General features: G+C 53.1%; 1 protein-coding gene across 1 annotated transcript; it reads left to right on the top strand.

Moving 5' to 3' along the window:
- Window positions 1-15035: 15035 nt before the first annotated feature.
- CHC_T00003005001 (hypothetical protein) lies at window positions 15036-15614 on the top strand. Its single transcript, XM_005714045.1, has one exon. The coding sequence runs from the start codon at window positions 15036-15038 to the stop codon at window positions 15612-15614; it is 579 nt and encodes a 192-aa protein (XP_005714102.1).
- The last annotated feature ends 2366 nt before the right edge of the window (window positions 15615-17980 follow it).

The following is a 17980-nucleotide window of genomic DNA, read 5'->3' as shown; positions in this document are numbered from 1 at the left end:
AACGGCTAGGCCAAGCAGGGTCACTGCTGCCCCCCAGAAGCATAGACGTATCCATGTCGCGTTTCGGTCTATTCCGGGTAGTTGGGTCAGCCTACCAGTCCGTGTCGTGCCCAATGCAACCCGTCTTCCTTTTCGTGCCATGAAGCCATTAATCCTTGATGAAGCTTTTTGTAGCACCACAGCAATGAGCACATCGACAAGAATAGCCAAACCAATGAGTCGGATCACGTTCCAAATTGGCGTGCTAAAGGGCAGTATGATTTCCAGGGACATGAGGTGGAGGGAATGGGGAAGGCTTGTCAATGAAGTTTGATTTTTGAATAAGAACGACGATGCACGATAAACGCATCCCTGCTTCTGGTTATTCAATGTAGGCGTCGTGTCCAAGACCCTTGGAGAAGTGGCGTTGTCAAAGAATTCCTCTTTTCAGGTGTTCCTCGACAGTGCTCGGTATTGTTTGGCTAGGGTAGCACTTTTTGAATCAGTACACCTAAAAGTACCCGTAGACCCAGTCATCGAAAAATGCATGAGTTAACTGTACCCTTGGTACCGAACAGCAACGGAGACCCAGTTGTGTTGATGTGCAATACACGGTACAGTAGTGTTGAAGGTACCAGGAAACAATTTGGACTTGCAAGGCATTTGTAAGGTGCCGAAGTTACTGCCTTTTCGTGCGCGTATTGTACTGGTATGGCTTTACAAGCTCTTTTGAGGCATCAGTGTCATGTGCATATTTGACAGTCGTTTCTCTCTACCTCACGTTTCTGGGATTTGAGTGGCACTGATGCGCCTCTCCAGTCTCGTACTGTAGGAAAACCTCGTTACCATTACGGGCCTGAGAGCTCCCTTGTTGGAGTTGTCGAATGTGAACGCCCCCTCTTTATCATGTCAAGGTGGTACAGTGCCTCCTACGATATAGTGCTATAGCGTGACATACCTCTAGCTATGGCACTATTGGGGAGATGGCACTATATAAAGGAGGCTGAATATCTTCATTCTTCAGGCCGGATGATACACGTGTGAGCTTATGATAACCTGTGCCAGAGGGTGAGCCATAGCACTATATAGAGGGAAGCACTACTAAAGTAGGCACTATTGAGCGACCCCCCCCCCCCCTGTACAGTAAAAGGGAGTGCCCCCTGGCCAGGAGACAGGTGGAGAGGGATGTGCTCAGTACGTGTAGTAACGATATCGGACAGAGCTGTAAGGAAAGGAACGTAGGGGAGATCGTAGAAAGGATGAGCGTTAGCGATATCCAACAGCAGTTGCAGACAGTTGATGTTCACTTCAACAAGGTTGAATGACAGTGATGTACAGTGGTCCTTACGCATTAGTGCCGCATTTGTTTGTGCCACCCTCCCAATAGTGCAGCCCCAGACGCCCGAACACGAAAAGCGCCACGTGTCATACGGTTCCGGCTGTTTCGCTACCGTCCGTATGTGTCTGTGGTGCAGGAACGATACCCTTCGTTTACTCTCTGAGGGCCGTGATCCGGCTCCCCCTACACTAAGTACTTCCCGTCGTAGGTGACACGACATCCATGTGTGCTGTGTACTACGTGTGTACGTGTATAGGTATTATCACAGTGTCAAATATGTAAAAGCTACCTCTCGAGAGGTAGTCCGATCCTCTCTTCACCGATCTTAGCTTGTGCCCCTTATGACTCCCGTTCCGGCAATAAAAGAAAAAGCCAAGCGCAAGCACCTGACGATTTCGCAGAAGCTCGAAATCGCAGATCTCCTCCACAATGGACACCGTACACCAGCAGTTATGCGACAGTTCGGCATTGCAGAGCGCACTGTACGCAAAATTAAAGCAACTACGCCATGGATGTTTTGGAGAGGATTCGCGTGGTGCAGAATTCACTCGAAATGCAATCGAGTGATGAAGATGAGAGCGCAGAAAATGCAGTAGAGAGAAAGACTTATACTCCATGTCGTCGGGATCGCCAAATTGTTTGGAGAGCTGCAACTTTTGGCGACTGAGTGCCAAGTTCCAGACGCTCTATCGCCATCATAAGTCGGCAAAGCGCGCATTTCCCACTGCGAAATGCAACAGAGAACCAACGCCGAGCAGGCAGACGTTAATTAGGGTGACCCCACCGCGCCTTGCCCAAAGTCACAAAATGCAGACAACTGTAGTCACGTGATTGGATCTCCTATATTTTAGTCGAGCCACGCTTTGGACGATGTGGTGATTCAGCAGTGAACCCCACCGCGCGTTTAGCATCACACTTCTATAATGTTTTGGGTCACCCTAACTACTACAAGTCCGACATAGAAATAAGTTGTGAGATTGAACGCTCTGTTGAGGGGGCACTTTTATACTACGAACGAGCATACAAGCTCGGAATGGAAAAGTTACGGGGGAACATCTATACATGTTATGCTAATGCCTCTAGCAATGAGAATATTGCGAAAGGCGAGTTGGGATTTCTACAGGCTATGTACATCAAGGGTCATAGGAACGTAGCGAAACGCCTTGCGTATGTGTATTACTATGGCCGTGGGATTCCAGTGTATCCAGCAATTCTCTGTGCTTGTGCGGGGACTATGTCAAGCTCCATAAAGACTCGAGCGGCGACAACATTTGCCCTCTCATCCCTATACCCCTGGACCGCTTCCTATTAAGTTCGTATTAAAAGATTAGGGCTGGCCAAGTCTTCCTCCTCGTCTGTCTTCTGTTCGAATGTGTCATCCGGATGATTATCCAGAGCGCCTGCTTTGACCTTACCCTAGGCCTTTCCCAACCGAATTTCCCCATCGTCTTCAGCACCGTGCAAAATCTCAAAACGGCGGCTCGAAAAGTGAGTGAGAGCTACTTTTTTGGCATGCATCTCTCTTCCAAACTTACCAGCCATTCGAGCAGTGCTGTGCATCGATAACCTCGCTTTCCCTTTCAGACCTTCTGTGAACGTCGAGAGCCGTCGCGTCGAAAGCCGTGCGTCATGCACCAGTCGCATCGAATGAGCTGATCGTCAGTGGTCTCCCCGGCATCCACAAGAAACATGGACGGCCCCTCGCTACCTTCCGCCGCGGCAATCGGCTTCATTACCATAGCCGTTGACGACACGTTTCGCGTCCTGGTCGGAACCGCAGATGACGTGCCCAGATGAACCACTCCCCAACCACCTGGCTTCATGTTCAGGTCCTTGCGCCGATGCGCAGCCATATCTATTGGCGGGAGATCTGGCATCGTAAAATCCATAGACACGCCCTCGTCATCCATTCCATCCTCCTCCTCCCCCGCATCCACCTGCGTTTCCGTCGGTACAAGCGTGGTATGCATCTCCCCCTCGACCGCCTCCCCTACAAAAAGAAGGATCACTCTCAGGACTGGGGCTTCTCGACCTCATGTCCTCTTCCTCGGACGTCGGCACCCACATTTCCCTGTCATGGTCGTCCTGCACAGCGGCCGCATACGTCACGGCCTTCCCGTGGCGATCCAGCGGCTGCGTCGGGGGCTTGAGGTCTTCCTGTTTGTGGCACGATTTGGCGCGAAACGTGACCTCTCTTCCGCGGAAGTCCAGCCAGTACGCGTCGCGGTCATGGCGCCAACCGTCGAAGCTGGACACTTCGGAAGGTGTGGGCGCCAAGGGCGGGATGCATGGAATTTGAGAATGTGCTCGCGCAGCATGCGTTCGCGCTCGCGGCGCTCGGAGCGGGATAGGGCGGTGCAAATTCAGCGGCAGGCTCGATGGGGGGCTTTGGCGGGGGATCGGTCGCGGCGAGACGGAAAGCGACGGCCGGGCCAGAGAGGTTTGGAAGCCGGAGGCGGCGTGCGTCCGATATTGCGGTGGCGTGCATCCCCGGGGCGCGACTGATTGGGGCAGTGGGGCTGAGGGGGCGTCGGAGAGGGAGAGAGTGGCGAGCCCGTTTGCGGGGACGTGTGGCGCGGTAGCGGCGGAAGAGGCTACGCCGGGCGGGAGCGGGCGCATCGGACGTGGGTACAGTTGGTGTGAGGAGGCTGTTTCTGTTGTTTTCGTGGTTGGCGGCGGCGATAGGGGGCGTAGACAGCGGCGTGAGGGTGCTGATGGTTTGCAACAGATGTCTTGTTGGCGCGAAAGCTTACCATTGCCATGTTGGGAAGGTTCTGTTTTGGGGAACGTGCAGATGAGTTTCTTCGGTAGCTCGCTGTTCGGACCTAATGAAGGGGGGAAGTTGGCGGAGAGTTGCGGGTGATATTCTACCCAACGCGCCCCTCGCTACCTACTTCTCTGCCTGCACCGCCCAGCTCGCCGATTCTGCTCTGGCCGCCACTGTTGACGCCGCCGCTACAGACGCCGCCGCTACAGACACCACCTCCAATGACATCCAGCAGCACACTCCTCCTGCGTCCGTGTACCCTCTCGCAGCCACACACCCCCCTCCTCTTGGCGACCTGGCCCCGCCTCAAGAGTCTCCACCCGTCCTCACTCCGCCCCAGGAGGTAAACTCAGTCAGCCCCCCGGACGAGATGGCGCCCGCACCGTTACCTTCCTCTACTGTACGTGCGGATGGCCACAATCCCGCTTTATCCCCCAAGGCTGCGGAGACACTCCACAAACGCGCCCCTAACGTAAACTCTCATCCCTCCGCGCCTCCCTCCCATCACCTACCCCCCTCTCTGCGATGCGTCTGTGTGGTACAAGTTTGGGGTAGACTCGCTGTGCCTGAAAGCATACGGACATTCACGAATAGCAACACTTATAGTACCCGAAACCGGTACGAGCTGCTGAACAGTTTGTGCTAAGCAGTCGTGTTAAACGCGACCACCCGATATCCTTCACCGGGCGTACCTCATTCCCGTCGAGCATCTGGATTACCTCCATCGCCAGCCGGACCCCAGCGCGGCATCTGCGCCATCGGCTCTTCTTCAACAGCACTCATGCTGACAAAAGCCAGGTCACCACCCATTCTGTCACCAGCTCCCCCCTGCTCCGAACAGGTACACACGGTCGTGCGCGTTCGTGTGCCCCGCCTTTGCGCCGCGCTTGAGCGTGCCAGAGCAAGAAAAGTCCAGCCCCGATTATAGTTCCTCCTTTTCTCTAAAACTACTGGTGCTGCGGCGTTAGCAGCTCCCCCCGTCGCGTAGCCGCACCCCCACGACATCCTGCCACTGACTTTGTTTCTAGTCGATGTCGCAGTCTCCCTCGCGCGCCGACTTAGAAATGTTTCACAATTTCCACCGGCCCGCTCGCCGACGCCACGGACGCGATGTACTCGCCCTCCGCCGCACCGTACCGCGCCGGTCATGCCCCTGGGCTCGTCCAGCTCCGTGCCCAATGCCCACCTCGTCGGCAGAGCTGCCTTCAGTGAGGGCCCCGCGCGCCGCAGCCCTCTTCACGGCGACCACCTTCTTGCCCATGCGCGAGTGGCCCACGGCCCGCGCGAGGCCACGTGAGAGGCGCAGTTGTGCCAGCGTGCAGGGTGGAGGGGGACGCGCTGCAGACGGGGAGGAGCGCGTCGGGACACTTGTGGTGCGCGGCGAAACGTGCCGAGGAAGGGAGCGGGTTTGGAGCGCCGATGATGCATGAAACAACCATGCCTTCAGCAATGCTTCCGAATGGCCAGCACGGGATTTGTGCTAATGGCCAATTCGTGTAGCGCCCTTGGGCGATACAAAGAGCCTCAAGTTCAATTTTCCAACAGGTTTGTTCAGTTACGGTATCACCGTAACACTGTTAACTGCAGTAGCGCCTTCCCCGCTCTCATGAAATAAGTAGTGGTCAGTTGTTCAAGTTTGGTGTTGTCCAAAACACGAAAGTTGAACAGTGATCTAATGCGGTGCGGAATGGCCAGCCGTTGTTGCGCTTGTGCTGCCATGGGGCACGTTTTCGTATCTTCGATGCAAGGGGAATCGCCATACATACCACACCATGTGCACCATTCACATACATTTACAAGACGCATTGAGATGAGGATGGCGAAACTAGCTAGACCGTATAAACAGACTTTGATTGCCCCCTCCTTAAGCGTGGCATCGAGTGAACCAAGCTTAAGTCAGGTGCTTGGATAGGCTTGTCATTTTCCCCAAGTGTTCCTAGGTGGAGTTCCCCGTTCGACCATTCTGGCTGAAATATTCCGATATCCAGAGGGCGTCGGCTTGCCACCTTGCAATCCATGGGCGCTCGGAGGAGCTCGTTCTGTGTGCGCACCAATGAAGTGACGACGTCGATGTCTAGTTCGTTTCTAAGAAAGAGGCAAACTAAAAGAAAAAACATCAAAAGCATGCCGTAGCCGGCGGCAGAGGCAATGAACCACACATTTATCGCCGCTCGTGCTGTCTTCCGCACCCCGTATCCCACCCCGATCCTCGGAGACAAGCTTCTGTCTAGGGGGAGTACTGGGAAGCTCTTGACACTTGATGCTTCGTCAGCAGCATCCAATGAGAAAATTTGAGGCCTCGAGCCACTGGCCCCTAGGCTCCTAACCGGCAAAGTCTTGTAGAGAGACATGTAGACCATCGTGTCTTTTGCTTCTTCCAAAAATTCGCGAGCAAATCGTGTCAAGTTTATCGTCCGAATCATACGAAATTCAGTCTCTTGAGCTCCCTCTGTCCATCCTTGGATGATTTGATATGTTTCGTTCTCAAAAGTCAGCCGACATGAACACACAGTGTGACCCATGGCGCATTCTCCCCGATCAGTAATGTACACATGCACGAGTTCAGAAATGGTTCCGGCAGTGACTGATACGCTACCATGCCATTCCACGCTCTTGAACTGCAAGTCTTGATGAGGCAAACCAAATTCGATCTGCGTGTTTCCTACTCTGCTCAGCCGGACCGGCAACCGCTCCATCTGCCGTTCAGCTCCCTGAGGAGCTAGGCGTAGGAGATCCGGTTCTATGAACGCCCAAACATTTTCGGGACCGACAAGCGAACGAAAGATCACGTGTTGGATATCTGCCCAGCCCCGAAGAACAAATCTACCCGGATGCAACCCACCATTAAAGTCGCTCCAAAATCGTACGGGAATTTGCTCCATTACCTTTCTTCTCGTCTTGTTTAGGCCTACCGCAGAGTACAGTCCTGCTCCAAGTGCCATATCAGAAAGGACAGCAATGAGTCTGTGGACCGCGGTGTGGTTTTCTAATTGCCCTAATTGTCGTTTGATTTCTTCATTGTCGCAGAGAGACCAGTTAAAGGGTACTCCTGCGACTACCTCCTCAATCGTAGAACCTCTTGATGGCGTTTTCCTCTCGAATTCTATTCCTGTTTTCATGGCGTTGACATGCAGGCGGTCTACAAAGTTCATTGTCGAGAAACCGCCAATGACACCTATCGTACCTGGCCGACAACGAATGTATCCTGACTCGATGAGTGGCGCATCGTGATCTATAGATGGATTTCTCAGTGACGAGCCCGCCACCTCAAACACTTGACCAAACAGCCTAACACCTCCACCTTTATTCGGATCTTCGTCTTCGGCGTGTAAATTCACAGATAGAATTTTCCCTTTTGCAGCCTCGAATATGCTTCCCAGCTCGACCTCAGTGTCCAGTTCTACATCCTTTTCGACGCTACCAAATTCTGCCATAACGGCTAGGCCAAACAGGGTCACTGCTGCCCCCCAGAAGCACAGACGTATCCATGTCGCGTTTCGGTCTATTCCGGGTAGTTGAGTCAGCCTACCAGCCCGCGTCGGGCCCAGTGCCACCCGTCTTCCTTTTCGTGCCATGAAGCCATTAATCCTTGATGAAGCTTTTTGTAGCGCCACAGCAAGGAGCACATCGACAAGGATAGCCAAACCAATGAGTCGGATCACGTTCCAAATTGGCGTGCTAAAGGGCAGTATGATTTCCAGGGACATGATGTAGAGGGAAGGGGGAAGGCTTGCCAACGAAGTTTCTTTTTTGAATAAGAAGAACAATACACGATAAACGCGTCCCTGTTTCTGGTTATGCAATGTAGGCGTCGTGTCCAAGACCCTTGGAGTAGTGGCGTTGTGAAAGAATTCTTCTTTTCCGGTGTTCCTCGACAGTGCTCGTTATTGCTTGGCTAGGCTAGCACTTTTGAATGGGGTCACCTTCCTGCGTTGGTTCAGTACGCATAAAAATACACATGGATCCAGTCGTCGAAAAATGCATGAGTAAATTGTACCGTACAGCAACGGAGACCCAGTTGTGTTGATATGCAATACACGGTAGTGTTGAAGGTAGCAGGAAACGATTTCCACTTGGCAAGACATTTGTGCGATACTGCCTTTTTTGCTGTCTCATTTGTGTCATTTTCGTGCGCATATTGTACTGGCGTGGCTTTACAAGCCCTTTTGAGGCAGCGGTGTCATGTGCATGTTGGAGGGTCGTTTTTTCTACCTCACGTGTCTGTGATGTGAGTGGCATTGATGCGCCTCTCGTAGGAAAACCTTCTTACCTTCACGGGCCTGAGAGCTCCCTTGTTGGCTAATCATGAGCCTATAAATAGTATGGACATAAATGCGCATGGATCAGGCCTACGTTGTACAGTACAGTAACACAGTGGGAGAAGGAGGCGTCCTTCAAGATGTGAGTGACACGTGATTCATGAAGGAATGCCTCATTACTTTACTAACTTTTTGCGATCCGGTCTCAGATTGCCAAAACAGGCCTGCTGTAAATCACAGGAAGAATCTGGAGTGTGACTGGATTTAATAATGAATGGGTTCAGAAACTTTGCTGCCGCCCACAGAGGCGCGTTAGTCATCCTGTGCAGTGATTCTCAAGACTTGACAACAAGCATGGATTGCTTTTATCTTTGGCTAAATGTTGCCAGTAGGGGGGCGACAAGGTGCTCTTTTCATGGGAGGCGATTTCACGATTTCTTCAGTATTGGGAGGCCGACTGCCGAAATATGATCAAACAGTAGGGCAAAATGACGCCTTATCTCTTTTGGTGGCTGTCCTGCACCCCGCCCGCCGTCACCCTCCCAGACGCCCATTTCGCCACCGCACGCCCCCTGCTTGCCGCGCAGCGGGCCCTCCCAGCTCCACGCAACCCGCTGCGTCGCCGCTGCCACCCACGCCTTTCTGCCCTCCGCCATCGATGCCTTCCCCGTCCCCTCCGCTACACCTGCCCCCGCTGCCGTGGTTGCCGTGTCTGAACATATGCAGAACTTTTAGAATTTCTCGCGTAGGTGGGGACTACTGTAGTTGAAACATTGCTGGGATGTGGGGATAAGCGTTCTGATTGGTCAATGGGAAGATGTGGGACCGAGCCTTTTGATTTGCTTCTAAATGTGGCACTAGAGTGAGTACTGTACCTGCCATCAGTTCAGTTGAATGATCGTAATGTACCCTTCGAAGGGTACCCGAGGGTACTGCACCGCATACACTTTATAGTATAAAGTGACATCACTGTATAAAGTTATACAGTGATGTCACTGTATAAAGTGTATACGGTACAGTAGGGGTACAGCGGGAGTTGTCAACAACTCCCATATAGCTCCCTATGGGCTTAGCCCATACCCGTCAGCGATATTTACGAGCACTGCATCCTCGGTGCGGGTAACAACAACAACAATCGCCGCCGCAGCCGCCGGGTAACAGGCGCCGCACCCGGCAACGAGCCACGGGCCAAATTGAACACACGTGGCTCTGCTGGCAGCGCCGTGGCCCCAAACCCCTCCAGGCGGCCTGATTTTGCGCTCGCTGGACTGTTTCCCCCCCTGTTACCCGCTGTTACTGGCTGGGGCGGGGCGAAGCGCCGGATGTGAAACAGGATGTGAAACAGGATGTGAAAATGTGGCCTGGGGCAATGGGCCGGATGTAGGTCGGATGCAGGGTAAAAAAAGGGCGATAAGAGCTCATGTGAGCTCTTATCGCATGCGACAATGCTAGTGTCTAGACGACAAGCGATTTGACCTCATATGAGGCCAGTTTTTTTTGCAAAAATATATAAAAATTAAATCGAAACTTTAAAAAGTCAGTTTGGACACCATTTCTTTAACGTATTTGCCCTCGGCATTAACATCTTGCAAAACATTGGGATGGCAGTTTCCAATGCACAGAGAGACTAAGAATCTAATGAAGTTTCAATGATGAGTTGGCTTTTTAAACAGGCGTTTTGGTTTCGAAGAAATCAACATAAAACGTTTTGAGGTTGGTCAAAAAGGCTCCTTTTTGGGCATTTTAAAAATGGCTGGAAAAGACGTGCAGATCTCACCAAACTCCGCCCTTACGCAACGCAGAAGTCAACTGCGGTGGCGAGAGTATCTTTTTCCATATTGTTGAGCTTGCGCAAGTAGAGAAAAAATAAGTTGAAAAGTGACCTCATATGAGGTCATTTGTCACCTAGACACTAGGCAAGCGTACTTCAACCGCAACCACCTCTTTCCCACTTCCCAACCCCCAACCGGCAATCTCCAACCCGCCATGTCGGCATGTCGGCACCTCCTCCAGCCTCCTCCCCGCAAGCGCTCCTCGATACCCTTCTCGACAGCCCCTTACCGCTGCTAGCCCTCCTTGCCTCATCCAGCGACGTCAGCCCACGACACCTTCCACGCTGCTACCTCGCCCCCACGCATCGCGCGAAGCCGGCGTCCACGCACTAGACCTCGGCGCCTCGGCCTCTGCCGACTCCTTCTGCGACCACCTCCTTTCCCTGCTCCACTACCACGGCCTCCGCCGCACGCTCGCGCGCGCCTATCCATTCCTCGTCCAGCCCAGCACGCGTGTGGAGGGCGTCGCCTCGGCTGTGCGGGCCCTCGCGTCATGCGCGATGACGCTTCGGGCGGCACGGAGGTCGCCGTGCTCGCGCGGGCTTCGCAGCGACGGTGACCAAGGCCGCCGACGCGCGAATGCGCATCGTCGTCGGCGCACCCGACCCAGTTGAAAAGGGCCTCGTGCCGCCCGAAGCGTGCATCTCCGCGGAGCGCTCTGCGGAGGAAGGCGAGAGGCGGCTCCGCAACTACGCGTGCGTGGAGCGTGCGGGGGGGGGGACGCGCGCTGGGCGTCGTGGAGGAGCGGTGTGGCCGCAGCCCCGGGCTAGCGAAGATGGCATGGCGGCTGTCACAGACCGCTGAGACCAGCCCGGTCACGATGTGGGGGCGATACCTGCGCGAGCTGCGAAGGGCAGAAGCTCGGGTCGGGGGCGATCGTGGCACACATCTCCGTACATAGGTACGGAGATGTGTGCGAGGAGGTGCTCGGCGTGGACGGCTTGCTCGCGACGCTGGCGCCGGTGCCGGCCGCAGCAGCTGTGCCAGCGGTCATGCTGGGGTGCCTGTGGGGTGTGGCGACGGATGCGAGCGCGCGGATCGGGGAGACGTTGGACCGGATGGGGCTGCTGGAGGAGCGCGACGGGTCGCTTCCGGCTGGGCGCGCAAGTCCCATCCGCGGCGGCCACGGCCGCGCAGCGGCGCGGGAGGGCTTCCTGCACCTGCAGGCGGCGCACGCGCGCGTGGTGGGCGGGTACCACGCGCGGCTTGGGGCGGGCGCGGGGCGCAGCGAGACGCGGGCGTGGTGGGCGGCGGCGGGCGCGGAGTGGGCGAACGGGGGCCGGGCGGACGCGCGAGTTGTTCGCGGTGGTGTGCGACTACCGGTGGCTGGAGACGCGGGTGGGGCGGAGCGTGGGCGGGCGGTCCGTGCTCGGGTACGTGGGCGACGGGCGGCTGCTTCTGGCGGCCGCGTCAAGGTTCTCCAAGGCCGGGAGCAAAGTTTCTGAACCCATTATTAAATCCAGTCACACTCCGGATTCTTCCTGTGATTTACAGCAGGCCTGTTTTGGCAATCTGAGACCAGATCGCAAAAAGTTAGTAAAGTAATGAGACCTTCCTTCATGAATCACGTGTCACACACCTTGAAGGACCCCTCTTTCTCCCACTGTGCTACTGTACAACATAGGCCTGGTCCACGGGTATTTATACTGTATGCGTACTGAAAAAACCTGGGAAAGTGACCCATTAATGAGTGCTACCCTAGCCAAGCAATAACGAGCACTGTCGAGGAATACCGGAAAAGAGGATTTCTTTCACAACGCCTCTACTCCAAGGGTCTCGAACACGACGCCTACATTGCGGAACCACAAACAGAGATGCAGTGCTCGTAAATATCGCTGACGGGTATGGGCTGAGCCCATAGGGCTTAGCTATACGCGAGTTGTTGACAACTCCCGCTGTACCCCTACTGTACCGTATACACTTTATACAGTGCCGAAAAAAAGTATCCCCTGAACTGTATTCGCCCCTGAATAGAGGCGAAAATATTAAACTGACAAGAGCTCATTGTTGCCTTTCCGCCCAATCACATCTGACGTCAGATTTGGATTTCTCATGTCAAACCGGGCATATTGTCTGACGTTCCCGCCGAAAAAAAATTGACCACGTTCGACGCCTCTATTTTACAACCCCCCCACATATAAGAATAATACGAAACATGTGCGCCCGTCCCATCTGCTGCGGCGTAGCCCCGAGATGGATGCCTCCCTCTCCCAGACAGACTCCGAGAGTGAGAGTGCGTCTGGTCTCCATGATGAAACAGTTCTCATATTCTCACCCGGCTCCGAACAGGAAGATGAAAACGTCAACAATTCGGACAATGAGGACGATATTCCAATTGGTCATTTGTTGCGTCGAACTACCTCACTGCCATCTTCCCTTCTCCCTCATCAATCCATTGAGACCCCCGCCCTATCATTCCCTACAGCCCTCCCCTCATTTCATCCTCTGCATCTCGACCCCGAACGGTGTACACCACGAGGGCGTCCAAACTACAATTACTTCCCGAACAGCGATGAGCACACTCCCCTGAAAGTTTTTAAGAAATTCGTGCCAACCTCAATCATGCAAACTATTGCAGACAATACAAATGCATATGCGAAAGGGAAGAAGGCGGGGAAGGGACGGAGATGGACAAATGCTACATGGCAGGATATCCAAATTTTCTTTGGCTTGGCGTTGTACATGGGGGTCTACAAGTGTCCGTGTATCGAAGACTATTGGGACAGAACAGGGAAGGGGCCGTCACACAGCATAATGGGTGCGATGAGTATGTTTAGCTTTCAACAACTGAAGAGATACATCCACCTTTGCCACCCCGACGCAGACAATGGGCAAGAATATTTTTTCTCAAAATTGGATCCGCTCTTGTCACATGTTCTCGATGCTTCGTCAAAGTTTTGGTTTCCGGGGTACCAGGTGAGTATGGATGAAATGATGATAATGAACTACGGCCGCTGTTCGGAGACTGTACGAATCAGGAACAAGCCAATTTGGTCCGGTTTCAAAGTGTGGGCTCTGTGTGACAGTGGGTACATGTTCAACGCTTTCCCACACTCGAACAAGGACCGCTGGATACATTGCAAGGAATACAAAGGAACTCTTGGGCATTCCTCTGCCGTCGTGGCCAAACTGTCAGAAAGGCTACCCCGCAACGTCCCGTTTTCGCGAACCAACGACGCCCAAATGTATGTCATCTACATGGACAACTTTTTTTCCACGCCGCAACTTTTCGCCCTCCTCCGTTCTCAACATATTGCCGCAGTTGGGACTGTGCGATCGAACGCCTCTGGCTTTCCGAAGTCCTTGGCATTGAGGGGGAAAAAGAATGTTAAACTACCTTGGAATACCATGGGAGCTGCGACCTGTGAGGATGGAAAAGTACTTGCCTTGACGTGGATCGACAATGGCGCGGTGCAAATGCTAACAACGAAGCATGAGGTAGGCCCCAACAAAACCGTGGAGCGGATGCGTAAGCGCCCACGGCTGACGTACACAAACGGAAGGAGGATTCGCGATGTCTTTGGCAATGCACCCCTTAAGAAGATGAGGATACCAGCAGTAATCGATGACTACAATTTCCACATGGGCGGTGTGGACATTGCAGATCAATTACGTGCAGTGTACACAAGTCACATGCCCTCTCGTCGCGTATGGATGCCGATGTTCTTCTGGCTTTTGGATGTGAGCTCTACAAATGCGTACATTTTGTTACGAAGTTTTAATGGGAAGTGGAAAAACAAGCACAAAGAGTTTGTCAAAGAACTTTCATGGGCTTTGGTGAATGGGGGTCGTGGGAATGCAAGTAGCTCAAATAGAGGGAGAGTTCTTCGCAAGTCGGAAGCAAATGCTGTAGTGCAGGAGGCCGGCATTTTGCGGGTACCTAACTCTGTCGAAAAGGGAGGCTATGTTACAAGTGTAGACGCCTTTTGCCGTTTAGAACTCAATCCAACCGAGCCACATTATCCTGTACGCGTCGCAAATAGCGACCGCCGGGACTGCTATTTCTGTCGTGTGCGACAGAAGTTGAACCCTGATGAGCACAAAGCTCGTCAGAAGTCAGCCTTCCGTTGCTCGACATGCGGTCTTTTTCTTTGCGTCGAAGAGGGACGGAACTGCTTCCTTGATTTTCATACTGTCATAACGGACAACAAAAGTGATTAAATGTGTCGGTGTATTCCACGGTAGAAAGAGCCGTAGAACGCGATTCTAGCCTTGTTTTTAAATGGACAGCAACAGGAAAGGCGGTACAGATGAATTGAACGAGTTTTTGACAACTCATACGTAGCTTATGATAAATTATGCGTCGTGGTCCTCTGTGATGGGCCAGACCTTAACTGTATTGGCCCCTGTCTAGGGGCAAATTCAGTACAGTCGAGGGGATAGGGACAGCATCAATACTCACATTGCTGGCATACAATATTGTAAAGGCCAAATTTGAGGTGCGTCTAGGACTGTAAAAGCAACGAGGAGACCGAATCTGGGGTCGGATTGAAAGATCGAGAGCTCATTCACATGATATTTATAGAAACCTTATTTATGGGTGTTCGAAAGTATGAGGTACACAGCAGTTTCTTTAAAACCCCGCTCTACACAGTGCAGTATCTCCCGCGAAAAGACTGGTAAAAGAGACTAGACGCATACAAAAGGAAGGCGAAAGCGCAAAACATGCGGTAGCTCACTTCGACACAGCAAAAAATGCCTCGCGGTACGGATCTGAGCCAGCATGAACAATGGCAGATACAGGCTCTTCGTCTCAACAATTGGACAATTAGGCGAATTGCAGCGCATCTCTCGCGCTCCCGTAACGTCGTGGCCACGTGTGGTGTCGCGAAAAGGTCACTTGGACGGTGTCGGATTGGATGAATGTGGTGTGGTCGGACGAGAAGAAATTCAACTTGGACGGGCCGGATGGGTTCGGGTACTATTGGCACGATTTACGGACCGACAAGCGGATGTTCTCAAAACGGCAGCAGGGTGGGGATTCTGTAATGGTTTGGGGCGCTTTTTCTGGTACTAAGAAGTGCGAGCTCTCCGTTTTAAATGGAAAGCAGGATGCTATTAAGTATATAGATACATTGGAGTCCTATCTTTTGCCGTTTGTGGATCAAGAAATGGGTCCAAGTTGGGTGTTTATGCAGGATGGTGCATCTATACACCGCGCTAGACGTACGTTTCAGTGGTTTGACGAGGAGGAAATTCCTCTCTTAGAGTGGCCTGCCAAGTCACCTGACCTGAATCCTATCGAGAATTTATGGGGCATCCTAGCGCGAACGGTTTATGCACACCAACGTCAATTTAGGGACGTGGATGAGCTTTTAGAAGTTATCATGGAAGCGTGGGACGAAGTTTCAGAAGAATGCCTGGAAAAGCTTGTCCGTTCCATGCAAAAGCGGTGCTTTGAGTGTCTAATGGCAAAGGGAGGTCCGACGAAGTACTAGGAGCAATGAAGTAGTGAAAGACATGCGCTGTACCTTATACTTTCGAACACCCATAAATAAGGTTTCTATAAATATCATGTGAATGAGCTCTCGATCTTTCAATCCGACCCCAGATTCGGTCTCCTCGTTGCTTTTACAGTCCTAGACGCACCTCAAATTTGGCCTTTACAATACTGTATGCCAGCAATGTGAGTATTGATGCTGTCCCTATACTTTTTTTCGGCACTGTACAGTGACATCACTGTATAACTTTATACAGTGATGTCACTTTATACTATAAAGTGTATGCGGTTCAGTACCCTCGGGTACCCTTCGAAGGGTACATTACGATCATTCGACTGAACTGATGGCAGGTACAGTACTCACTCTACTGCCACATTTAGAAGCAAATCAAAAGGCTCGGTCCCACATCTTCCCATTGACCAATCAGAATGCTTATCCCCACATCCCAGCAATGTTTCAACTACAGTAGTCCCCACCTACGCGAGAAATTCTAAAATTTCTGCATATGTTCAGACACGGCAACCACGGCAGCGGGGGCAGGTGTAGCGGAGGGGACGGGGAAGGCATCGATGGCGAAGGGCAGAAAGGCATGGGTGGCAGCGGCGACGCAGCGGGTTGCGTGGAGCTGGGAGGGCCCGCTGCGCGGCAAGCAGGGGGCGTGCGGTGGCGAAATGGGCGTCTGGGAGGGTGACGGCGGGCGGGGTGCAGGACAGCCACCAAAACAGATAAGGCGTCATTTTGCCCTACTGTTTGATCATATTTCGGCAGTTGGCCTCCCAATACTGAAGAAATCGTGAAATCGCCTCCCATGAAAAGAGCACCTTGTCGCCCCCCTACTGGCAACATTTAGCCAAAGATAAAAGCAATCCATGCTTGTTGTCAAGTCTTGAGAGTCACTGCACAGGATGACTAACGCGCCTCTGTGGGCGGCAGCAAAGTTTCTGAACCCATTCATTATTAAATCCAGTCACACTCCAGATTCTTCCTGTGATTTACAGCAGGCCTGTTTTGGCAATCTGAGTGTGATCAAGGGCGATGATGCCCACTCAGTTTACTGGAGGGGGCGACGACGGGCTTAAGTACTGTGGTGTGGTGTGGCTAAACGTGTCCAGGTCGCTACCGTATAGTAAGTGATGGGTGAGAAAGGAGTTGAGTAGATGAAGGAATGTGGGCCTGCTGAGTGGATGCAGCTTGTCGTACAGCAGTCGCCGCACTCGGCAGGTCGCATGAGGAGAGGTGAAGGAGCGCGAGCTGCTGTTGGAAGACGGCGGGTTTGAGCGCTTTGGTTAGGCAATCAGCGGGGTTGGATGTAGAAGGGACGTGAAGGAGAGTGAGGCGTTTTCGGAGGGCTTGTTCTGTTAGGAAGCGGTACTTGATGTCAACGTGCTTCAACTTGGGCGTGGGGTGGTCCGATGTGGCTGTTTTCAGCGTGGAGACATTGTCCATTCATAGACTTGTAGGCGGAAGGTCGTCGGATTGTGTCAGGTCTTGAATAAGGCGGCGTAGATGCGTGAGGTGCTGAGCGGCATGGAACCCCGCGACATATTCGGTCTCCCAGCTTGATGCGGTAACGAAGCGCTGGCGCTTTGATTGCCAGGAAATGGGAGCATTTTGCCAAATGGCAATGAAACCAGACGTGGAGCGTCGCGTATCGGGGCAGTCTCCGTAGTCGGAGTCGCAGTATGCATGCATGGGAGCAGGGGATGTGGTGTAGGTGATGCCTCGGTGGGGGGTATGTCGGAGGTATCGCAGGACGCGATGGAAGGCTTTCCAATGGCGCATAGATGGATCATGATTGTAGCGGCCTAAGAGACCGGTTATGAAGGCGAGGTCTGGCCGAGTTGAGTCGGCAAGGTATGGCAAGGAGCCGATGGCGCTGTCGTACTGGTAGGTCGCGGGGAGTGGGTCTTCGTCAGGTTTGCGAGCGGAGAGGTCGATTTCGGCGTACAGGGTTGGCGAAGGGTTGCTTTTTTCCATGCGATATCGCGTGAGGACGTCCTCCGTGTAGTGCGGCTGGTTGATTGTGAGGGATGTAGCTGTGCGGGTGACTTTTCAGCCGAGGATTTGTTTCACGGGCCCGAGGTCTTTGAGCGTGTACTTCGCCTGAAGCTGTCGTTTGAATTCATTGACGAGGGAGCGGTCGTTGGGGATGACCAGGAAGTCATCGACAGTTATGACAAATAAAATGACGGATTGACTTTCGGGACGGCGGACGATAAAGGTGCAGCTGTCGCTCGTTAGGCGTTCAAAATTGAGGAGTCGGAGGTGTAGTATCAACACCCCCAACGGAGTGGGGTGTATACTCAGTTCTTGCGGAGACCCCGATCGGCGGGAAGACGGGAAGCAACCCCAGCTAACGGAAC

This window comes from Chondrus crispus, genomic scaffold (genome assembly GCF_000350225.1).
Source record: "Chondrus crispus Stackhouse genomic scaffold, scaffold_169, whole genome shotgun sequence".
In the NCBI taxonomy this organism is placed as follows: Eukaryota; Rhodophyta; class Florideophyceae; order Gigartinales; family Gigartinaceae; genus Chondrus; species Chondrus crispus.
Note: the sequence above shows the minus strand (reverse complement) of the source record. Positions and strands in the feature narration are given on the sequence as shown.